Source organism: Xiphias gladius, chromosome 7, assembly GCF_016859285.1.
Source record: "Xiphias gladius isolate SHS-SW01 ecotype Sanya breed wild chromosome 7, ASM1685928v1, whole genome shotgun sequence".
NCBI lineage: Eukaryota > Metazoa > Chordata > Actinopteri > Istiophoriformes > Xiphiidae > Xiphias > Xiphias gladius.
Genome location: NC_053406.1, coordinates 24,935,362 through 24,960,727, shown reverse-complemented (window position 1 = coordinate 24,960,727; position 25,366 = coordinate 24,935,362). Strand labels below are relative to the sequence as shown.

Below are 25,366 nucleotides of genomic sequence, written 5' to 3'. Positions count from 1 at the left end.
AATGCCTGAAACATGCTACCGCCCGGCTACACAGCACAGCCAACACAGCTACCAACTAGCAACTGTCTGGCAAGTTTTTTTGAGACATAGTTTTTTTTTTTAGAACTACAAGGAGAGAGACTACAACTAGAGGGAAGGATGAGATTTCAGGTGGCCTAATGACGACTGACTATATGGGATGATCATGTTGCTCTGTGTGTGTTTAGATTGTTTTTTTTTTTTTAGTTTTTTTTAACAGGCATGATAATACAATAGCTTTCTTTTAGCTTTTTCTTGCTGTCTTTCTGTCTGGTTCTCTGTGTTTTTTTTTTTATTTTTTTTTTTTTCTTTATTTTTATTGCGATATTATTATTAGTCCAGTCGTTAAAACGATAAAAAAAATAAAAAAAAAAAAAATAAAAATCAGTAAGTATTCGTCGTGACATACACAGCAATCAGCAAGCCAAAACAATGAAAACAGTTAATTTTAATTAGTGGTGTTTGCGTCTGGTACTTGCTCATCTCCCTACACTATGCAGTATATTGCCGCAGAGACGACAGCTTTAGCGAGCACACAGCATGATAATGACCTAATAATACAAGACAGTTTTTCTTCCAAAATTTATGTCATAGGTGTCGAAAGGGATTAAAATGCATCATTCAAAAACCTGTGCATGAATGTTCCCAAGGCAGGACAAACGCTGACAGCTGTGGAACCGTTTGCTTGGCTGTTACAGTATACAGGTTGAACCAGGCGCTGTAATATTGCTAAGCTGGTGTGCTGGCTGGTTTGACAACACGCTGTGCTGAAAATCTAATAAGAACTGTTTTTAGATGCAAACCTTTTACTAAGTTCAACCCTTAGCGATCTGTAAGAACCCGCTGACAGTCAGTTGACATCTTCAACATTTGATATTTTACGATTGACTCTCTAAAACGAAACCTCTTACTTTTTCATTGTTACTTCATGTTGTACCACACGTACAGTGCAAAATTCCCGCCAAAAACATTCTAAAAACACCCCTCAACATGGAACCTTCCCCCTAAAAACCTTTTTTGTTGCTCTTCAAACATAATGTTTGCTATGCCGGCTCTCATTTCGATGTATCTGCAGTTTGTGGCAACTCGACATTATGCACAAAGTCCCTGAGTCACTCTCTGCGTCTGTCACACTCCACGCCACCTGCTTTTGATCAGTCTCTCCCTGTGTTATTTCACAACCAAGAATCCCGTTTCAGCTGGAAACAGAACCATGAGTTGTTGAAGAAAGATGCAAAAAAATCCCGCTCCCTTTAGTTAAAGACAAACAAGTCCGATTAAAGACAACAGGGAATAAAAGCTAAATGTTGTTCTCTGTTGGTCACATGCCTGCACAGACCCAAACTTAGAGATTAGAGTTAAAGTTAGAGGGATACATGGCATCAAGGTTGTCAACACCTGGAGGAAAAGTAGTGCACGTGTGATCTTTGCTGAAAAACAAAGGCTGCTGCAGTTCTACGATCTGGAACAATGAAGAGATGTCACACCTGTCCACGAATGCGGCATGCGGAGCTCAGTAACGATCGCATGGATTGGCTTGACAGCAGAGACAAGCCGGGCAGATAGCCCATCATTATCTTCTAGAGATCGATGGCTCCGGACGAAGGTCCAGCTCCTCACAGCTGCCCAACCGGCCAAGATACAATCACCATCATCCATTCTCATTCATTTATCAATGCCCCTCCTCCGCTCCAGGCCGTGCCCCTTTGACCACTGGCGCTTTGTCATTGTGTCGCACGTGCACATGAGAAGATACCTCCACAAACAATAGGCCAGATTTTTAACACTACATATTAATGTATTTCATTTTATACTGTGATCAAGGGTTCTCACAACAAATTGCTGAATATACTGGTGGGCACCAAAGTCAGACATTTTCATATTCAACACATGTTGGCTTTAAGTACTCCAGGGTTATAGCTTATAGCAGCCAAAGCCTGTATGTGAGAAAGAGATGGAAACAGTCTCTTTGCCTCTTTGCCAACTGCAGCCGTTCATAGCTCAACAGTTTACTGATACACACCATGTCCTAGTCCCTATCATGTAAATCAAACAGATTCTTTGCACCTGAAAGCCTCTCTAGACTTGTAGTCCGTGTTGGGTCCTTTCTCTTCATTTGTTTGTCTGAAACCTGTTGGATCCTATCTGAGTGAGCTGTCTTTATTTTACAGAGGTTTGGCGAATTAACAAACACAAAGAAACAGCCCCTGCTGGGCATTTCGCCGGTCCTCGGGTTCCATAATGCCTAAATAAACAAGACCTCCAGTATTTTGCTAATGACATCAGTCAACACAAACAAGCTGACCAGAATGATGAGAACCGAGTGACTGAGTGAGCAAACAGCGTCACACTCCCCAGAGCTACTGAGACAAAAGCGGCTGCGACCTTCACCGGCTCCGAAAGTGTTTCTCGCCTGCGTCCTCCAAGTTGCAGCGGGCGATGCGACAAGACCCGGCCCCCGAGATACAAAAGCAGCTACAGTCTCCTGAGATTCTGAAGCGGTGGCGAGGCAGAAAGGGGAATAAAGACACTAACTTCGAAAACTTTAATATTCAGCGTTGAACATTTAAAGCGTTTCTCTCTCCACAGCGAAACTGAGAAGCGCTTATCAAACACTGTGATAGCAGCGTGAAGAATTCGAACATTTTCTCAGTGATCTGACATTTGCATATTGCATTTTCCCCATCCCCGTCTTATACAATTTCAGGAGTCTACCCTTGATAAAATGTCAGTCACAGTTAATGCAGATGGCTGTTTTTTCTGTCTTTGCGGGGTGTTTGCGTTTGCTCGCTGCTGAGCGTTCTCTCCAAGGTCAAAAGGTTAAAAGGCCGCGGGTGAGGATGGTGCCGCGGAAATAAAGCTCAGCGGGTTCAGATCTCACTCCTTTGACAGCAGGAACCACAAGCACTTGATGTGTTGTCATACCACAGTTTTTTGATGCGTTCCCCCACAGATCCAGCTGCTGCAGTGAATCCGATGATGTTGTTTAATTTAGTTTTAAAAAAAACCTTCTTTGATCTACAAGAACTAGACCTGTGTCACTCATCTCAGGTTTTTTCTTCATTCAGGTTGTTCTCTCCCGGCATGAGTTTCACTTTGGTACTTTCATATGTCAAGTGGAAACGGCGCGTGGTTGAGACTGAAATAGTACACACTCAAGCATGCATGAATAAATGTTTCATGAATGACACAGAGGAATATGTAATCTGTGCATCTAGACAGGCACGTGTGCTGATTACTGTAAATCCTTGCAGAGTAGCCTGTGGATGAGACCATGTACCTCAAGGTTTTTACATTTTTATAATAGTGAATAAAGTGGGGTTTTTTTTTAATCTCTGTACATTTTGACACTTGTGTTTGGTGTGTGTGTGTGTGTGTGTGTGAGAGAGTGACTCACCATCCATGTCTAGTCTCTGCATGATGATGGCCAGCTCTACCTCACTGGGCATGTAACCCAGCGAACGCATGGCCATACCCAGCTCCTGTTTGGAAATGAACCCGTTTCCGTCGCGATCCAGCACTTTAAACGCCTCCCGGATCTCTGCCGAGACAAACAGGAAATCGACTCAGCATCCGTGAACAACGCCCACCCCTCCTGCTTCCAGGTTGCACAAACATAAACACTCATCCTGCTCGTTTACAGCACTGTGTTGATTAGTCGGACAAACAATTATTCTTATTGTTATGTTATTATTTCGTCCCTCCCCGCTGCATTTCACCCTTCCCCCTCATTCATCATCATTCCCGCACCTCTCTCTCCCTTCCCTTCTGACCCAGCTTTGGGCTGCGCGTTATGCAATTAGTCTCACGCCGCTGCCTCAAGTTAAAAGGATCAATTCCACCCATCAATTCATTTTCTCCACTTGCTGTCACAGCAACTGTCACCTCTACTCAGTTTAATGCTTTCTCGTTCTCCAACCCTTCAAGCGTGTTCCTCTAGTCTCTTTCTCTTTTGTTTCCTCTTTCACATTTTACAGTATATTTTTAATCTTTTAATTAGATCGTCATCCGAAGCAACATTTAAAGAGTTAACAAGTAGGAGTCGGGTTGTGGTTTGTTCAAGGGGCATCTTGTCTTTCACTGACGGTATTAACTCTGTAGAATATCATTCCCATGGATGCATTTCTATGCATAACCATTCCTGCTCAGTACAGATGGCGGACATCAAGTAATCTCAGTTCTCAATGGCGCTGCATCATGTCTGAAAACATGGTTTAGTCATCGCGGAGGAAAAGGACGTCTTTATTTATCTGCTACGGGATAACTCATCTTAGAAAAACGATCTGTTTTATCTACAAGGCACAGTGGTAGGTCCCACTCAGGGTTTACTTTGCACTTTCACGACATTACTTTTATCAGAGGCCCCGAAGGAGCCATATCTACCATATCCTTTGAAAAAAAAAAAAAAAAATGTCAAGTCAATTTTATTTATGGAGCCTAAAACGTCAAAATTTGTCTCAAAGAGGCAAAGCAACATTTTGAAACACAAACTCATTTTTTCATCTTTTCTAGGCTGTTAAACTTCTTGCCATCCCTCAGATTTATACTGCGAAGCCTCAGAGTCTGAGCTACACCGCTGTTATACCTTAACTTGACGAAATGACTTCGTTTTTGGCAGCAGTGTGGGGACAAAAAAAAAGATGGTGCACAGGCTCAAGTGTACAGAACACGTCTGTGGTTTTCCATATTTTCTCTTTTCCAGTGTCCAATACTCATGAGAAATAGTGCAACTGCATGAAAGCTAAGTGACGGGAACATAATAAAAGACCTTATTGCCTACAAAAAAAACAATTTGCTGAAGCTCATTCATTATGTTCCATTTCTGCTGAGACTCAGAGCAATGTTGATTCAACTCAGTGGCCATTTCTGAGGACCTAGTGTGTAGCGCTGTTAACAAACAAATCTAAACACACAAAGGCAGAAACTCACAAAACATTCATTACATTCATTTAGGCATCAGTTAGCAAGAGGTGTGAGTAAGTTTTCAGGTAGGATAAGTCGCATCATGTGGCAGGAAGAAAATCTAAAGTCATGACGCCAACACATGAAAAATGTGTCTGAAGGAACAATGGCCACAGATAAAGACTTCAACATAATTAACGGGGCATTTATTTAACACGATATGCTCTTATAAATGGCCATCAGGTTAAGTAAAGGCTTCATTCTCAGCCAAAAAAAAAAAAAGTACTGTATTTTCATCGCACCATCCACGAAAATTAACTTTTAAGCTGAATAAAAAGCCAAATTTTTTGATCCTGATTGTGGTATTTTTTTTTTTAAATATTTGCAAGCGGTTTCTAATGAGTTCTTTAAAGTCAGCACACTAGCAGTGATCCCCTTCAACGTCTCGGGTTTGTCGTTTCATCCGCGGTGCGTACACGCCGAGCCGCTGGAACTTTACCGAGCCGACCCTCCCTCACAGCAGAGACAAGCGTGCCTCCCTCGCACACAGTTGAGCCAGCAGCCGGTCCACTAGCTGGTCAATGCGTGATCAGGCCGCCGGTGGAGGGGGCAGTCGGCAGGCCGCACTGCGCTGCCCACAGACAGGAGAGGGGGGTATGGAGAGAGAAGAGAGAGACTGACAGCGATCTGGGGGTGTTAAGTAGAGGAGGGATGTCACATCTCTGAAGCACACTATGACCGCATGACATGCATGAGCACGCCGAGACCGGGAACTGGAATAGATGGTTTAACTCCATCCCTCCCGGGAGCCGATGAGGCGAGAGAGGTTTTTCAAGGGACATATAGAAGTCGTACTGTACACCGCAACTCTCTGCACGTTTTAGATCCAACAGCAACAAAAAAATGACACATTCGGCTCTATCCTGTCCAGGAATTAAAATATTCTATACCTAAATGCAACACATTCTTTGACACGTGCCGAGAATTTGTTGTAGCACCCTCAAAAGTACATTAAAACGATGCAGCATAAGAAAAGTCAGGACAATACCGCAGAAGTTAAGTACAGAGGACAAAAATATCCATCTTACCTGAGTGGAAATGCATTGCTATTGAGGGTTTGTTTGTTTTTTTCAATGTTTTTTTCAGGGAACAAATCATCTGTAACAGCATTTTCTGACTGTCTGAACCAAGAAATTGCCAGACCTAACCAAAAAACCAGTCATTAAGAAAGGAGCCCATCAATCATCTTATTATCTGCAATACTGCCACAATTCTGAACCAGTCTGCTGGCAAACGACCTGGAACAACAAAGCACAAATGGATCGTAAATTACGAACTCTCTCATAAAATTGAGAACAGTGTTTGGACCGTGTTAAGCACCTACAGCAGATAATAAAGGGTCACAGTCTCCGACCTGCATCAAAGCAGCATTTCGCCGCTTCCACAAACAGCTGGTACGCAAATAAAAGCACCATCATCATTTGTAACAATGCAAAGCCTTGTTTCAGAGATAATTGTTCCGGGACGCACACACGGAAATGCTAACAAACGCACATCAAAGGCATACGAATTCTTTTCCCTGCACTGAAACGAGTGTTTCATGAATAAAACTATCAGGGATTCAGGCCCTTATTGAAAATCTCCCTGAGTCCTGAGCGTGTCAGGACAAAATAACACAGAGACTTGGTTTTGATATTCTAACGACTCGTGGCAAATTGGGGTACTTTTGAGCTGCTTTCCAACCCAAAACCCATTTGGCTATTTGTTAGAGCAGTATTTCGACCAAAGGGACAGAAGTAACAAAAGACATCACAGCAAACTCTGACTCGGATCAAAACAGAATCCTTAAGTGGTAGAGTTTGAATTTTGTATGCAAACTATGCCTTGCAGTGTTAAATGTTAATGAGGACGTGTCCATCGTGAGTGTGTCGATGACTGCGTATGCTTGGACGACCGCAGTCTGTTTACTTGCGTTGTGTAATCAGCTCCCGCTCGCATTCCACACGCCCTTACAGATACGGCTGGCACACGCGCTAGTGTCGGCGCCGGAACTTTCGACGTCAGCGACACAGCTAACGTATCTAAGAGGAAGAAAGGAAACCTGAACACCTTATAGCCGTCAGCTCTCTGAGCTGCACCCGAATATGCCAAATTATAGTTTTTTGGATGAATTTGCCAACAATCTGGAATCATAAGACTAATACTGACATATTCCTTTGGACAGTGGGCTACATACTGTATCTTGTTCTCTTATACTTCATAATAAAGTACCTTACACCATGATAAATTACACACATCTGCGATCAAATGTCTTGAGCTAATGACTGCGCGTATTCCTCTTTCTACCGCACTCGGAGCAAACCCACTGCACTGCATTTGGTGCCTTGGATCTTTTTTGCATTCACTGAAAAACTCTTCGACAACGCCTTGTCAATGCAGAGTCGCGGCTCTGAAGCTGGCCAACGAGCATCTGTCTAGCAAGGCAGTGTGTCACAGCATCACTCGAGGAATTGGTCAGAAAAATGGATTGATGCAAATTATTTTCAATTTTGATCAATCTGACACTTCATTTACAATTAATCAATTAAGTGTTTTGCCTATAAAATGACAAAATAGTTTAAAAAAAAAAAAAAATTCCAAAAGGTGGCATCTAAATTTCGTGTTTTATCCAAAAAACAGTAAAAAAAAAATATATATTCAATTTCGCATAAAATATGACAAAACATTAGCAACTCGTCAAAAGCGCAAAGAAAGACCTGGAAAACATTTTGCTTGAAAAAAAAGACTGAAACAATAAGTCGATTCCCAAACTAGGTGCTGATTAATTCTCTGTTGATTGACTACTCAATTAATCAACTAATAAATTTAACTAGAAACGAAATGAGTAAGAACCTTATTCGAGATAAGGCTAATAAAAAGAGGGAAAAAAAATGGGAATGATAGAAGATTACTGAATACATTCATGTCACACCTACAACAAACCTTTTTTTTTTGTGCGTGTGGTGGATTTTGGAGAAACTCACAGAATGAAAGAAAGATTCTGATCTTAGTTTGATACCGTGTCAGACTGGACATCAAATTTGTTTCATGTTTGGCTCCTGGCACCAGTTTTGACAATGACTTTAGATGCTGTGGTGTCGCAGTGGGACCGAAGAGAGGGAAGAAAAAAAAACAGTCAGTACCCTGGACAGCTCCCAAAGCTCCTGCCAAGACAAGATGTCTCTCGCAAGTATGATTCTGTCCGTGTGCTGCAGGCAAACGGCGCTGGGGTCCACCGAGATGGTTTTTTCAGGGCCGATACAGATAAAGATTAGAAGTAATCCAGGAGACCGGTAACTGACACTTGGAACCGATATACATTTGCTGTAAAAATGAAAATACTGGTGTCAAAATTTCAAATAACCCAAACTCCAACACAAAAAACTTTTCCAACATTGTCTTAGAACAAAAAGTGCAGGGAGCTCCCAGCAGCATCTCTTATAAAGTTGACTGAAAAATTAAATAAATAAGCAAAACAGCTGTATGTATTGCGGACTGCTTTCCCTGGTGTGGGTCGAGTGTAATACCCAGATACTGCACTTTTAGACCCTTTCTTTACTTCACGTTCGACCCACAATTATGCTTCATTTATTAAGGCAAAACAGCTTTGGGAAGCTTTTAGTTGGTTTCAGATATTCAAATTCTATTTATTATCAACATGTGATGGCGGGGAACCTGCCCTTCAAAACTAGGCTACTTCGTTACTAATCATTACTATAGCCGGACATGTACAATAGCCATAGAAGGGACTATTCAAGTCTGACAACTGTACGCCATCTACGCCAGTCCGTGTATGAATTAACCCTGGGCCCTAGATGCAGTTCCATTACGTCGAAGGTCTCTAACATCAACATCCCGCCCCTTTCTACCGGAAACGGAGTCGGAGACAGCTTCAGGACACACTTCAGTAACGTTCCTAGTAGTTGTGGGTTGAGACTGAGAGTGGGACCGGCTCTGGTTAAGTCACATGCGAGAAATAACGTTATAGCCTGTCAATTTTTGCTAGTCAGCCGGCTAAATTATGGATCGACAAATGAACTTGTTGAGGTTCGCTATCGCTACCTATAACGTAGAATCACCAACCCAACAGACGAGTAATGTTACATTCGCGATATGGTATCTAAAGTAGGTCCCAGTCGCGCTGGCACCAACGTCACTCAAAGATATAGCTAGCACCACATAAATAAAGTCTGTTGTCTCCCCGAGTCAGTATATTCATTACACCTGGTTTTGGTTCCACGACGTGTACATTCACTGCCAGTGCCAGTCCTGCAGGTAGTCTAGTTTCTCAGCCCCTTGCTGAGACGGAGAGTCTACATAGCCCAAGCACAAAAAACTGACAAGTGGGATCTGCTGTTTGCACGCCCACTGACTTGGAGACAAGCCGCCTAATGCTGATGCCCGTCAGCCTCCCTGTTCCTTTTCCCTCTCTCCTTCAAGGAAAGCTCAGCGCTGGTGGGCCGAATGGACCCAAACCTCCCCGCAGGCTTCCTGCCGTCTGGTCTGGCTCAGCTGGCTTAGCAAAGAAGACCCTGAGTGCCGACCAGGACGGATATCTTCCGCTGCTCGTTCACTGAAACCTTAATAAAGTAGCTTATTTTTGTTTTTTTACTGTAAAGCCTGTCTCCAGGACGTCTTTTGGACTCCACTGTAAATTGTGAAATCTGCCCGAAATCCACCCTGGACTACCACCACCGTGGATACAGACTCGACCCGGCATGTGGTGGAATGTCTAGATGCAACTTGACTTTAAATATTATGACTGATGCAGTCTGCTATTAGAGCCAGACATTCCAGTATATAACCAATTCAACTCTAACCATCCCAGTATACTATAAACATTTTACACAGTAAACACTCCGGAAATGACACCAGGTGAAATTGCAGCTGTACAACACATTTTGGTGAAAATAGTGGAGTGAAGTTAGTTCTAGTTAAAAAAAGCTCCCTAAAAAGGCGCGTCCTGCCGTTCCTAATGTTGAATTAATATAATTTCCGGCTAATGTCTACTCATGCTGGCCTGAGGTCACAGAAAATGTAGTCAACATTTGATTTACATAAAACTGAAAGAAAACTTATCTCCCTAAATGCACAAATGTCACCCGAGGTCACTGGCTTCACGAAGCTCTTGGACTGGTTTAAAGCGCCAACATCGTTCGGCAACAGCACGACTAAGAAACCACAATACACAGAAGGAAGAGCTCCCGCTACAGGATATCATTAAACTGAACAAACAAGAATCTCTTCTTCTCTAACCTCTTTATATCCATCATTGACGCCTCAATTATTATGTCAATATATATCAATTATATTATGCAAACCACATTTTAATGTCTTTCTCAAAAGTTATGTCTGTGCACAAACAGCTGGGTTTGTTTTTTCAGGACAGAGCTCCAGTAAGTTTTTGGATATAATGGAGAGTTTTCCCTGCAAGAATCTAAGAACAGACCAGAAAGCACACAGAGTGTAAAGGTGATTGTTGATACCTGTAGTTTTGTCCTTGCGTGGCCCAGGAGCGGTGGAGGGCTACTCTCCTGTACTATTCTCTTTTGTATTCCATGGCCGCACCATACTGTAACTCAATTTGCATACATTTGTTAATGAATAGGACAAAAACTGTCTGCTCTTAAATTAACTATGGAGCTGCAAGAAGTGTACAAATTGGTCTCGGAGGGCACAAAAGATGCGCTCGTGTCATGAAGCAAGGACAGCGCGTCTCCGGGAGCAGATTATCCAGCATGGCATTAACCGTGTTACACGTGCAGACGAATAAATGCGAGCTGTGACGATAAAGATGTGAGCTGTGACCGTCGTTATAAATTTGGTTCATTACTTTCACCGGGAATGGCGGATGTTGTGGCTGAGCGTTAATGAAGATACACTAGATTAACTCTAATTGGCAGTTCAAACGAAATCTATAAAGCCAGTCTTTGTCTGAGTGACAGCAGAGCTTGTGGTTTTGGCTTTTGACTGGACCAAGGATCAGGGTCTCGGCTCTAAAGCCCGGCTTGGCGGGAAGTGTGTTCACGCTCATACACATTGATTCAAAATCTCTAACATCAATGGAGCATCTTGCAAATTCTGATCTAAAGAATTAAGCACCAACCCCTACATCCTACAGCTAATATCGATAGCTCCCGTACTGGTTTAAAGATCGCACATAGCACCTTTAACTCTCCTCGCTGCTGTAGGACAGTCAGCTCTACAGGACCCACGTGGAATGAAAACACAGGTCAGGAAAGACCAACGATGCAAAGAATTTGTCGATTTTGTTTCGCTGACTATAACTTCGACCTTCACCAAAAGCAAAAATCTGGGCCGCAATTTCGCAAGTGGAGCTCACATTGCAAAGTCGCCGTTCTGCGTGCTACAGCTGCTGATGAATGTCAGCCTGCTGCAAATGAAATCATCCAGCTGCCTCAGAATAACTGACTTAGAGTACGCTGTCAAACCTTAAAGCGTTATCCATACAGTAAGAAAAGAGTGGAGAGGCCGGTTGTTGTCTTTAAAAATCCCTACACAGCAAAAACACACCAGCTGACTGATGCCGCGCCGCCAGCCGCGTGACGGCTCGGCCCGCTGTTGCAGGCTTTTTAACGGCCCTGTACAAATACCGTGAACCGCCTCTTTGAATATGGTGAAGCAGACGGTTTTGAATGCGCAGAATGTGAAGGCTGTGCACGCCGCACGGGGGGGGAAAGAATCCTTAGGAGACGCAGAGGTGTTGCTAATGATGGTCGCAAAAGATGCGAGATGGATGAGGCCGTTTCTCACGGTGCCTGGTGAAAACGTCCAGATTGTCCGTTTCAGGAAAAATAATTTCCTGCACGAGGATCGCAAACGCGTTCAGCACAAAAACGCCATCGCTGTCGCACTACTGACCACAGCCACGTCATCCTGCTGGTGAGGTTGTTTTTGCTTGGTTTTTATTCCATATTGATTCCATACATGCAAATATCTGGATGAGACTGGATGGATAAGAGTGTCACGGTGTTCTGGGGATATATGAGCCATGTTTATAGGAAATTCTGAGCCCCGCTACTGTCAAAATGCACCAGGTAGAGTAAAAAGAAAAAAGGCAAACTTTAATGAATTCTGTTAGTCCGTTTGTTTTTATATTTGTTTTAATTGTTTGTTTTAAATTGTTTTAATTTGAGATGAATGTTTTAACTTTTACCGCTACGGTTCCCCTCCCAATTTGTGGGATTTAAACAGAAGTGCAAGGTTGAAATGGAGTCAGTTCAGCCGAGTGCTATGGGACCCAGGTCTTGCATTTTAATCTCACATTGTTTAGATTTTGACCAACCTGCAGTATTGAAAGCTAATCTGCATTTGTTACTACCAATCGAGGTTTGCCGATCCCAGCAGCATCAGTATTCTGCTCTGTAATCCGTTTCGATTTTCACCACTCGACATGTAGTGCAAAGTTTCTTACACGTAACGACATTACAGTGCTGACAGGCTAGGGTTTGCCTGTTTCACAGTGTTTGGTTGACCTCATGAGGACCCCCTCGGACCGCAGGCCATTTCTTATTCACCAAACACCACGGACCGACGAAACAGGTATGAGACAGAAATTCATACATGGCAATATCTCCATGCATATTAAAACTCGACCCCGGCAGAGTATCTGGCTATTACTGTGCCTTGTGCAGCCAATTTTCCAGGCGGCAGCTTAATGTTGCATCAATGGATTCATATTTTTGGAGGTCCGGGCGAATCTAGTTTGTTTGCTGCCTTCTGAGCTGGCGACTGCCGACTCCGGCAGACGGTTATTGATCAGGTTTGTGTTCCACAGGCCCCGGTGATTACTCCAAGACAGACTGCAAAACAAAGTGGTCATGAATAAAGCGTCAGACAGAGAAGCCAGCAGACTGTGAATGCTCCAGGTGAGGTGAGATAAGCTACGTGGAGAATAATCCATCACTGTGCTTTGTTGGCTCAGGTGAGGAGGATGCTGCCGGCTTTGCGGCACTGTAATGTTTTTCAAAGGATTACTGACGATAAAAAAACCGACTGAGGCAACTTGGACCAGCATCTGTCCATAAAAACAAAAACCCGTCACGAGTCGACGTGCTAGTGGCCCTCGGGTATACCACATCAATAGTGGATCTGTTAAGGAATGTTTTCTGAAAAACGAGGCTCCATATGGTTTGGGACTCAGCAGCGTGTACAGGGTTGTTGCCTAAAATAGTCTTTTTTTTTTACGCAGTGGCTCCCACTGTGTGACCGTCTGATATGCCTTACAATCACATGACTGACTGTATGTAGGGGGGGGAGGAAATATGAAGGAGAAGCACAGCTAAAGATCTTCTCAACATCCTCCATGATCCTCAGCATCTTTGTCGATTTTCTACTGCCGTCAGTGTTGCTCTTTAACGTTTGGTAACTGTTTACCCTACCATTCTACATCCCCCTCAAGCTGGCATGAAGCGTAACTAAATATAAAGCTGCAACGAGTTTATAATCATATGTAGGCAGCCCCATATTGCAGGAGCAAGTATTTTTGTCTTTTTTTTCCATGTATAGCAGACCTTGGTGTTACCTCTTGAAAATAAAATCAACTGAAAATTGGTTTGAAAGAAAAAAAAAAAAAAAAAACAGGCTTAAGGTGGCTTTGGCTGCACAACACGCACACACACACACACACACACACACACACGTACTGCGTTTAATTATTACTGAAAAGCTATTAAATAAATGCATAATCTTGAAACAAATCCTTCCAGTATGTTTTCATGTTACGGTAACGACATACAGTAGATGTTAAAATATCACCTGCTCGTCTTCATTTGTGGTAAAATGCTGCCAGTGATTGTGCAGGCAGAAAGGCGGGCAGCGGCAGCCAAGTCCCTTTAAACGGACACTGAGAAAGTGTCAGTCTACTGAGAAGCCTTACCATCGAGCTCCTCCACAGAGATGCTGGCCAGCACGTCGCTGTCACTGTCTGAGAGCGAGCGGCTCAGGTAGTTCCCCTTGTAGAGCAGGCCTGCCGTCACATGGTGGAACGGCATCTTCTCCCTGGGAGACGACAGAAGGAGACATTTAGACAGCAGTGAAGGAAGGACAGAGGAGCTGAAGAGGAGATCTCTCCCTTGGGTTTGTTTTTTTTTTTTTATCGGAAGATTAATTCGGAACGCAAGCACCAATTAAAAGCTCCACCCAGAACAATATTTATCAGCAGGGGGGAACTCCCACGTGCAATATCTCACGGTCATTGCAACAGCACCGAAAACGACACCTGTTACCAGGGATTGAAATTAGCCCCTTATCCAAAATAAAGTAACCAGAAGTGACCCGTGAGGTGCACAAATCCCCTTTTCAAACAAACTTAACATCAAGTCGAGTAAAAAGCAACAGGAAATGTGAACCCATAATTAGCTACAGGGAGCTGGTTTTGCTCATTTGCGATATTGGCGAATATAAAACAAATTAACGTCCAAGGGGCACAGCGCAAACGACATCTATAAATGAAGCAGAACTCGTTCACGAAACGGGAAGTCACACAGTCAGGGAGACTCATATAACTGGGAGTAACTGTAGTGAATCTGTGTGTGTGTGTGGGTGCGTGAGAGCTCACGCGTGTATACTGTATGTGCAAATGTGACTGAGGCAATTAATTATTCAATAAAATGGAAGCCCAAGGGCACAGGAGGAAAATAAGAGCACGTAGAGCAGAGAGATTTGGGCGACTACTTCCCTCCCTCTAATTGGATTTCGTCTCGATGAGCACTTTGAGGGGATGCTTCTGAGAAAGGATGAGGAGTTCAGAGCGGGCTGAGATATTACACAGAGAAAGAGGGAGCACCGGGCTTCTCAATGTGTTTGTCTCTTTCATCTGTTGAACTCTGCATCGTATTTCTGCAGAGTCAAGTAGGCCACACAATTACAAAAAATTTGGTAACAAAAAAATGAAAAAAAAAACACAATTAAAAAAACTTTCAACATTTAACATGATTTTAAAAGTGACAGATTCCCTTTGGAAAACTAGCTGACGAGTTAAGACGCGCAGTGGTTCTGTTTTTTTGGGTTTTTTCAGCAGCACCCACGGTAATTGACCAAAATTTTTTGAGCGTTGTTCTCAGAATCACAAACGCAGGCTGCTGTTCCAGGTAGCAAACCAAGTCAACAAATATCTGCTCTCCTGAAGCGAACGAGTCTAATTCTTCAGCTTGTTTTGTTGCCAGTTCTGTCCAATCCATCTCTTTTAAAAAGATCACATAAAACACATTTGCCGGGGGGGAAACCATCACTGCACTACACATACTGCTCTGTAATAAGGCATACTTCATCCAACAATGGGTTTACAACCAATGTGTTATTAATGTTATTTATACTTTATCAGTAGGAAACCATTTAAGAAGAATCTTTGAGTTGGCTGATAGCAAAAAAAAAAAAAAAAGCTTGCGTATTTTTCTGTTACAAAACTTTTAATAAGCTCACCCTGAGGGATGGAAGTAAGTTTATAGCACTGTTCTAGCACAAAAACTGTTTTGGCAATAAAAGAAAAAGTAACAGAGATACCACGCAAACACATCAAGACCTCCTCAATGGACAGCAGAGCCACTTGCAGAGTTGCACATTACTTACACATTTATAACCGCAGACCTGAAGGCCTTTTATAAAGAGAGAAGCTCATGACCCTTGATAATTTACTTAGTCACTTTCTAAATGGCCGCTGAGTCTTCAGTTATAGATGTTAGTAGGTCATTAATAATGGTTACTGTTCTAATTAAAAAGGCTTATTACTGATTTACGAAGCATTGCTAAAATTTTCATTGACCACAAATTAAGCCATTAGTGACAACGTATGAAGTCAGGCCTTATGAGAAAGTGCTGAAAGCTTGTTTCGGCGAAATGGCAAAACGAACCAGCAGATACGAAAAGCCAAGACATGAATACATGTCAGAAAGCTTCTTAAAGAACATAGAGTTATATCGTTCAAAAATCGTCACGTCTTTAAAAAAAGATGGACGAGAGATGGACATGAGAGACATTTATGTGTGTTTAAACTGAGCCAACCAGAAGCACAAGTAATCCCAACCCAAATTTCCTCATCAGCAAAAGTAATTTATGTTGGAATATCTGTCTAGTAATTGATAACATATATCCAATTTTTTTTTTGCTACCACTAGCCTCTTTTGAGTGCTTTTTTCCACCATGTCCAGCACCACCACCCCCCCCAGACCCAGTGCTTCACTGGTTGGAGCTGCCAGCCGCCATCTGTTGCCTCACAAATTGAAAACTGGTCCCCGCATCTTTCTTGTTTGTCAGTTTAATAAGCATGCACATCAAGACGTCGGCAACTATGCCTAACGCTCTTATTATGACCAGCTCTCTTCACACATAATGTCGGGATTTTTCCATTCCTAATTCATCAATTATTCAGCCATCACTCAGCTGTCATTATGAACATTACAATCATCCCCCTTGTCCGCTTCTTCCATATTGTCGTTATGAGGCAGCCCATTTATTAGCAGCTGTTTGACACCGGTGTATACTATCCTCGATTTGCATTGCTGCGGCCAACATGAAGAAATATTGATCAGAGAGATTTACCCTGCAGGGAGAGAATTTACATACATTTCATTACACACCCTTCTTCAGGAGCAGACTCCGCAGTCGGTAATGAATAAGTGAACGGCTTGCTTTGAAAATCCGAATGTTTGGGAAGCAGCGAGCGGAGACCAACGTTGGTGGATTAAACGAGAGGCAGTGATTTTACGCGGCTCAATCTTTTAACTTAGCAGTGGCAAAAGTCAGCCACGGCTTCCGTTGTGGGTTTCTTCTCACATTTCTGAAAGCTTCGGCTTTGCATTCTTAGGTAATCTGTTTATCCGGCTAAGGGCTCGTACAGACCAGCAATGAGCAGAATAACAAAGTCTGGAGGTTGGACTCAGAAGCAGAGGTGAAGAGTGGCAGAGCCTTTTCAGCACTTTAGAAATTACTTTTTTTACATTTCAGAGAGAAATGATCTGCTTCCACTCAACAGCATTTATCTGGTGGCTGCAATTAATAGCTCCTTTACAATTAGCGGGGCTTTACAAGACGAAATGGGCTGAACAAAATGTGATGGATTGTTGGAGTTTAAACACCTGCAACAACTGAGGTAGCGAGAATAGTGCTGAAACAATACATTGATTAGTCGGTCCACTGAAAAATCACTCGACAGCAAGTCATTTCAGTGGCTGAGTAGACAATCTGACCACAAGGTCCATTCGGGAGCTGCTCTGCTCTAAACGGGCCACGTGATAACACCATTTTTCTCAACTGTTTCCAGGGGGAGAATGAATATTAAAGCTCAAGCGTTTGGGGTTAGACGTAACGTTTATCAATGCAGAAGAGGAAGTGTGAGATAAAGATGTAGACATGTCTAAAGCGTACAGAGAGAGCGTGGCGCATTAACAGGAGACGAGTTGACTATTAGTATCTCACATGGGCACAATGTTTATCACTGCACAAAGTGTGAGATAATGTGCTGAAACCCTGAAACACCTGATCTTCAAGCCCTTAGAAGACAGCGTAGAGCAGAGCTGTTCACAGCCTTCAGCATCAATACACTTGATTGAATTGATCAAGGTCTCAGCTGAGACCTTCGGGAGCACGGCAACGTCCAGTAATCACCAAAGGGAAGGAAGTAATCACCGCAGCCTCAACCAAGACCACATCTGGGTTTTTTTTCTCTCCTTTTCCTCCCTCATCAAAAATTGCTCCTCCCTGCACCCTGTGATATATAGGTTCAACAGAAAAAGAGGCGAGGATTCTGGGATTTAATACTCGGATTGACTGGCTGATAAAAATGAGCGATAGAAATGACTGTGGGATAAAAATCACCGGACGTTACCTCTGCATATGGCTGAGGAGGCTGCTTGGACAAATTCTGCCTCTCCGACTCTTTGAGGATGCACACATTTGTTTTTTTCCCCTAACACTTAGGGCTATACCTAACGGTTATTTTTTCACTGGTGATTAACTAACTGATTGATCAAATAATTGTTCGGTCTATTAAATATGAAAAAATGGGGAAAAAAAATTCTGATCAGTCCAAACTGATGTCTTCAAATCGCATGTTTAGTCTGAGCAACAGTCTAAAACCCAATTTAACATGATATAAAACCGAGGCCATTTGAGAGGCCATCCACTAATCCCTTAATCATATAATTTTTCCAGTCTTACTCGTTACCTTTAAATGGACCGTAAAGAAGCCATCTTGCGTGAAAGTATGGAGGCCTTAAAAGGGTAAAGTGTTTTAGCCGAGCTGTTGCATCTAGACTGACGAGAGCAACTTGAGACTGCGTAAAATGAACGTGGCGGTGAAAGCCGATGAAACCTGCCTTTGTTTTACGGCACAGTAACTCAAATTTTACATCACGTTCGGGGCAATTGGCTGACGCCGTTATCCAGCCTGACTTTCAGTGAGTGAGTGAGTGAGTGGGGAATCGGTGTCTGGCTCAAGGCCATGTTGAAGAATTCTGTCATTTGTTTTTAGCAGTAACTACAGTACACCCGGCATACAGAAATTAAACAAACAGTTGATTGCAGACTTTTAAATCTTCAAATTTTTCCTTCATTTCTTCCCTAAATACTATACAAAACCTGATCCACCTGAGTGATGGTAACGGGTGTGCGCAAGAGTCACAGTTCAAAGATTAGAGGAAGAAAAGGTTCTACACACTAACGACCAAACCGCGCAACTACAGCCTCTTTAACCTGAACAACGTTTTTAAGCCGAGAAGATCTGATAAGTGACAATATCTGAACACTCTGAAGGCTCCTGGAAAAAAACAAAAACAAAAAAAAAAGTCTGAGTTCAGTAGACGGCATGCCGAAGCTCGTCTTTCTTTTTTCACGTAATGGATTACAGTGATTAAAGTCCCAAAAATGATGCATAAAGGATGGCTGCTGGATTTAATGACGATGTTTAAATTCCGACGATGATGTACCATCAGTCAGAAACCGAAAATCGTATATGTGAGAAAATAAAGCCATTTAGAGCGTATCCGGTCACGTTCTTGTTTTCTTTCAAAGTGTACTTCCAGTCACTATTTCAGGACGGCCTGACAGGAGAAAAACTATTACTGCAACATTATAGTCCTTTTAGTCTTTCCTGCGGTGTTAAGACTGGGTCACAGCAGAGCTGAACCCAATTACGCCAGAGACATAAATAAAGCCACCTCCACTGAACTTGTGTGCACGCCTTACGGGGGAGAGCACTGCTTGTACTGACACTTCAGGGATAAGACAAAGATGGCATGGCTGATCGGAACACTTTGACCCTGGAGGGGGAAGCAGTAAGCTGCAATGACGCTGCTGCCATTAAAATGCTGCGTGGCCTCAAAGAACCGGCGGGAAGGGAAGAGGAACCCGTTCCTCTCTGCAAACTTGTGTCCTGCACCGGGACATCACAGATATGCATCACACCTTAACACACAACATGGAGGTGGGGTTAAGAGATCCGGATCGGGACACTGAGATGTGGAAAGGAATTTACTCTGAATTCATCTGCTTTTTTTGTCAAAGAAAAAAAAAAAAATACTGAAAAACGCTCATCAATAGCGCTGACAATCCAAATAACATCTTCAAATTGCTTGATTGTCCAAAGGCCCCAAACTTAAACTAAATTTACAATGATAGGAAAACAGCAAAAAGCAGTGAATTCTCACATTTGAGACCATGGAAACCCAAATGATTATTGGCTCGACTTGATTAATTACCTAAACAATTAATTAATTATCAAAACTGTTGTCTGTAAAACTTGGAATCAGTTAAATTATTGATAAGCTGCCTCTGCACTACCATTCAAACACGGTGCACTTCCCTATAAAAGGTGGCATTCATGTCACGAGCGTCTGTACATAGTCCAGAAAAAGACAATATCTCACAGGCACCTTCTCTTTATCTGAGAAAAATACTAATTCTGCCCACAATAATGCCGATAATTCAACTAAATCCTCAGAGGACTGGATTTAATCTGGCCCGTATGAAACACTGAGCAATGATCACTGGATCATTTTTGTCCGGGGTAAATTCTGTGGAGCCTGACGACAAAACGAGACTATTTCAGCACATGTATGGTTTCCTCCGTACGGAAACTTTGTAACATTACTACATGCCACGCGGTCCTCTGAGTGCCAAACCCCCCCCCGTCTCTCTCTCTCTCTCCCTCTGCGACTGCTCGACCGGCGACCCACGCCACTACTCCAAACCAGCTCCTCAGCTCTGAGTCTCGACTCTTCGAAGGGAGTGCAACTAGATGAAAAGAGCTCAGCTTTATTCCGAGCTTTCTGCATGACAAGGAGGCCAGATGGCAATTTCTCACATCAGACCCTGCCGCACAGCAGCCAATAGCAACGGGCCGATAGTGGTGGTGGTGGTGGGGGGGCGCAAGCAGAACATTGTGTTCCGGCAGCAGACTCTCCAGCCACACACCCGACTTTGTACAGAGGACCGTGACACACTGACATGTTATGATTATGTCTATGTTGAGAAAAACACACACATCAAGCTATCAGCAGGATGTAATTCCCCTTTCAAGACGACACACTATCGTGACACTGATGACCTGGCATTCCCCTCCCAACACACGGGGGCAGTTAACGCCCCCCCACACCGCTCTCTGTTGCTTAAAATGTCTGGTTTGATCGCACACTCATCAGAGGTAAACAAAAGAAAGTGTGCGTTGAGGCGCGGTCGCGTCGGCGGGACGCTCCAAAAAGTTTCCACCCAGAGACTGAGGTGGTGTCACCGCTTCTGCCGCTTTCCGTCATTTCCAGAGGACGTACAAACAGCCAACTAGTCGTAAAAAAAGGCCAGCTGAGGAAAGAACAGCGCGGCCGAGAAGATGATTTCTCTGGTCTCGATAAACTCCAGAGCAGGTCGGAAGTGAGGAATTCTGCTCACACGCGGAGAGGTTACCGACAATTCTCGCACCGTCTCCATGCGGCGAGGCGGCCTGGCGTCACCTGATGCCTCTATCCGCTCACGTGAATCTGTGTAAACACAGTGAACATTCGATAAAACTGTACACCGCTGCAGCAAACACACAAAGAAGGTGTTTAAAAATAAAAAAAATAAAATCATCAGTTTGAAAACAGAAGCAAGACATTATTCAGATGCATTCGTTACCGACTGCCTTAGATCACCCAGCTGTATCTTTTCCCTAAGGTGTGTAAAATGACACCAAGTTAGGCAACACAGACGGCAAAACAAATGTGTGTGTCAAAATCTGTCCCTGTATTGTAAATAGTAATGTGAAAAATATTAGTATGGATCAACGGGACATGCACGAACCTGCTGCAAGAGCAAGTGATGGTAAAATGACTTTCCAGTGCAGTAGAGGCACACGGGTGCTTGAAAACACAGTCAACTGGGGGCAAAGGCAACTCGATAGACCATCACTGCAAAGAACAGGAGTCAAGCGTTCTCCAAACTGAGGAAAGAGACGGAGACGTCCCGGAGAAGTGCTACCTGTCTGCACACAGTGCCAGCTGCTTCCTGCAGCAACAGACAATTTCCCTCCCTCGCTCTCATGCTCATTCTTACCCACACTGCTGGCTGTGATTGTACTCAGCCGGATACTGCAGCACAACAGGCTCTCTCCCTGGACTCTCCATCACGTCCACCGCCCCGTCCCGACGGTATGGGTTCCCTGGCAAGTCTCCATTTACCTCCGAGTGCGTCCCCGGAAGCGGCATGCCGGAGGGCTCCGCCGTCTGAGGATCGGGCTCTGTGACCTCCTCCTCCATCAGACTCCCTAGATGCAGTGGCGCCTCCAGCAGCAGCAGCAGCAGCAGCAGCAGCAGCAGCGGCAGCGGCACACTGCCTGTCCACAAACCACCGAGCCCGGCTGCCTCCACAGTTTGGGCTTGTCCCAGAGCAGCAGCATCGGTTCCCAGCAACCGCTTGTTTAATATTTGAGCAGCGAGAGCAGCAGGTACAACAGCTCCTCTCACGCTCCACTCCCCCACCCCCCCTCTGCCTCCTCAGTCACTCTCCAGTGCAAACATTCCTCCACATGGGGGGACAGAGTGGAGGGCTCATTAGTGAGTCCCAGTGACAGACTCAGCCCTGCCTGTCTGCCTGCAGCTGTGCTCCGGCAGAAAAAGGGAGACAGGGTGTAGACAGACAGAAAAAAAGAAGGAAGAGAGAAAAAAAAAGGAATGAGAGCCCAACAGAAGCTGGCAAGGAAAAAGACAGGAAGGAAAAGGCAGGAAGCAAGACTGACAGATAAGGTGAAAGGAAGAAAGAGACTGTGAGTGTGTGTGCAGCGAGAACACACACACACACACACACACACACAGCCACACACACACGGGGCCGTTCATTCCCGGTGGATTATGGTTACACTGCGCTCTGCAGGTCAACACCGGGAAGCTCTGAAGGCGCATCGCATCTCCGGGAGAGCGCGCCGTGCGTACAACGGCGTGCGCCACCGTGTGGAGCAAGAGCGCGCGTCGGACGCTGCGGAACGTCAGGGTGGGGCGGGGAGCATCCCTGCGGGGGTCCACAGAGAGAGCTCCGCTGAACCACAGCTCCAGTACATCGAATCGACCCCAAACACACACACACACACACACACACACACACTTACACACTTCCTGCGAGCTGCTTGTCATCGGTGTGAAAGAAACTAAATTCCTGCAACAGCCACCAACCATCATCACCAACAGGCGTTAATGTTCGTCCTCTGATTAAAAGGCAAATCTGCTCAGAACCGACGTGTCTCACGACCGAGTGGTGTCGGCTTCAGGTAAACGTGAAGGACCGTCTGGGCCCGGAAAGAGCAAGTCACGTCGAAAGTGCGGGAGATTTCCAGGCGGTTTATCTCTGGCAGGGCAACGGCCAAAAATTCATTTTAAAACTTTATGAAACGCGGATAAGTGGATTTTTCTCACTGCAGTCTTTGAGGAATCCCACACACACACACACACACACACACACACACACACACACACACACACACACACACACACGCACACAAGGCAAATATCAATTCGACTTATTTCCAAGCCTATTTCTCACACGTCCTCCACAGCGTTCACCGTCTGCTGAGACACGGGAAGTGAGGAAAACTGCCGCAGGTATTAGGAAAGACCCTTGTGGGCGACTGGACCCCCGCGGGTCCTGACCGATCCGGACAACAGGTGCGGGCCCGCGGGGATCGCGGACATCACCGGGCTGTAACATCAAGCTCCGGCCTGCTCTTTTCAGCGTAAAGTAATTTGTCGTCTAATTTCGCCAGTTTACCTTTGAGGGTGTTGTTGAGTGTCTGTAGGTGACCGGTCAGATCCGCGAATCGATGCCCGCAGTAGGATCCAGTTTAGTTGATCGATCCGTTACTGGTGAGTTATTCCTTTACTTTGGGGAAATGCAGTGCGTCCGTTTCTTCCCATCGTAAAAAGACGAAAGGTCACACTCGTTGGTTGGTTTTTGTCCAGCACCACCAGAACCAGCACCAGCACCAGCACCAGAACCAGAACCAGAACCAGCACCAGCACCACCACACGGCACCGCGCGTTCAGTCGAGTTGCACTTTTCGCCAAACTCTCACCAAATTTTTTTTGAATTTCTTTCTCTCGTCCCACGTCGTGTCCGGTTACATTCGTCTCGTCGGGGAAGGAGAAACAAAAAAACAAAAACAAACAACAAACAACCCCCGAAAATCACTTTGACTGCACAGGTCCGTTGTCCCCGGGTGGAACTCCATGGACCGTGGACCCACACGCGCGGGAGCCGAGCGCCGGTGAGACTGATGAGAGCAGCCCGGCGGCCGAGCGACGCGCTCCGACCCAAATCGATACGCAATCGAGCAGGAGGGCGGGGGGGGGCGGCGATCGGCTGCTTTTACGCTGGTTTCCCTTTACCGGGTTCACTGTGCCGTTTTCGCCCGGAGAACCCACCCGCGCCGTTCAGTAGCAGGCTGTCGGACCGGGCAGATTCGCTCCACGACTGTTCTTACGCGTCTTCCTCGGCTCCAAATTTAAAAAGGGAACCTGTGTCAAACCAGCCAAAACAAGATCGCGCTTTCCGGGGGTGACTTTCAAAATAATCCCTCGGCGGCCGACCACACAGACACGACATGTTAGTATTATTTTGGCGACTGTTGTTTCTGTTCACAGTGGATCCTAAAGGCAGTCCCGAAATGTCTCTCTGCGATTTATTCGCTCTTCATTCTCAGGCGGTTTGGTTTCACGATTTTACTTGCGAAGCTGAGTCCTCCCGTTTCCGGTGCCCGCGTCATATCTGCCTGGCCTGACGAAACGGTGAGGCGCTGCCCCCATCGGGACCACTTGACATTTAGACTCCCCTCCGGGTTGCAATTGCTCATTTTTTCCCCCGTCCGGAATAAATCGTCGTGGGTGCCTGAAATCGATGTCGGGGGCTCTCCCTCACCGGGGGAACGAAAGCCCTAAAATGGGTTTTCACCACAATGTGCGTTGATTTCAAGGCGAACAGAAACGGGACCAAAGCGTCGGACCGGCCTCCAACTCTGTGATGACTGACTGGTTCAATCAGAAAGGTTCGACCCTTCCAGCTCGCAGCCAAGCGATTCTCTTAGGGTCTGCGGCCAGTTTCTCGGGACGGCTGTGCATGTCTGCGTTGAGGAGGTCGACTTAATGTGGCTCTGGGCCCCCTACACATACCTGGAGTGTTTGTTTGTTTGTTTTTTTTATACATGAGTACATCTGAGGGGACAACCTGGGGCAAAAACATGTCCCAGGAGCCTGAGCCTTCGGGAAAAACAAGATGAGATCACCCTGAACCTCAACAGGGAGCGAGACAAATGGATGGACAGGTGGCTGTGCCCCTTATTTAGTATTCACTGAAGGAGTGTGCTCCTAAAAGTGGTTACACATTGAGGAATGTACCTGTAGGAGTGAAGATCTACAACTTCTTCATAAAAAGAATAAATGAAAAATCCTCTTTTGCATAGAGATTGTTATATGTTATACATTGTCCATATGCTTATACAAATTGAACACAGAGATTTTTTACATATAAACCCTTGTGTCACTATATTTCAATGTGTAACAAGGGACCGGCTGCCCTGAAACAGTGGCTATATGCGGGCTACATGTCTAAAACATTATCTCCTCTCAGCCAGTTTTCACCTACACATCCAGACATCTTATGACCTGCCAGTCAACCCTTGCTGAGCATTTGGGCCACGACTTGCGCCCAGAGAGGGGAACGGATGCCGATCACCAAAGGTGTAGCCAAAATGAAGGCGAGCCAAAGGGTCTGGAAGACGATCGGTGTTGGAAGTGAGCACAGAGGAATCACCGAGAGAGAGATTTGCAGGCTAAATGCCTGCTAGAGGGCAGCGGTTGACTTCCCCAAGAAGGCTACACAGGTTGACGGCGGAGAACCCTCTGCACACCCACTCCCTTTCTTTATTCCTACTCCC

General features: G+C 44.8%; 1 protein-coding gene across 3 annotated transcripts in view; it reads right to left on the bottom strand.

The window, feature by feature from the left end:
- Positions 1-23,411, bottom strand: part of caln1 (calneuron 1) — a 54,546-nt gene extending 31,135 nt beyond the window's left edge. Inside the window, exons 1-3 of one of the 3 annotated variants that reach the window (XM_040129919.1) lie at positions 23,206-23,411; positions 13,859-13,980; positions 3,416-3,559 (exon numbers count right to left, since the gene is read on the bottom strand). In XM_040129919.1, the coding sequence (XP_039985853.1) occupies positions 3,416-3,559; positions 13,859-13,973 (259 nt within the window). In that variant the 5' untranslated portion in view covers positions 13,974-13,980; positions 23,206-23,411. Of the gene's footprint in view, positions 1-3,415; positions 3,560-13,858; positions 13,981-21,249; positions 21,309-21,501; positions 21,705-23,205 lie in introns of those variants that run through there. The other 2 variants (XM_040129918.1, XM_040129920.1) reach the window with 2 other exon arrangements.
- Between the last annotated feature and the right edge of the window lie 1,955 nt (positions 23,412-25,366).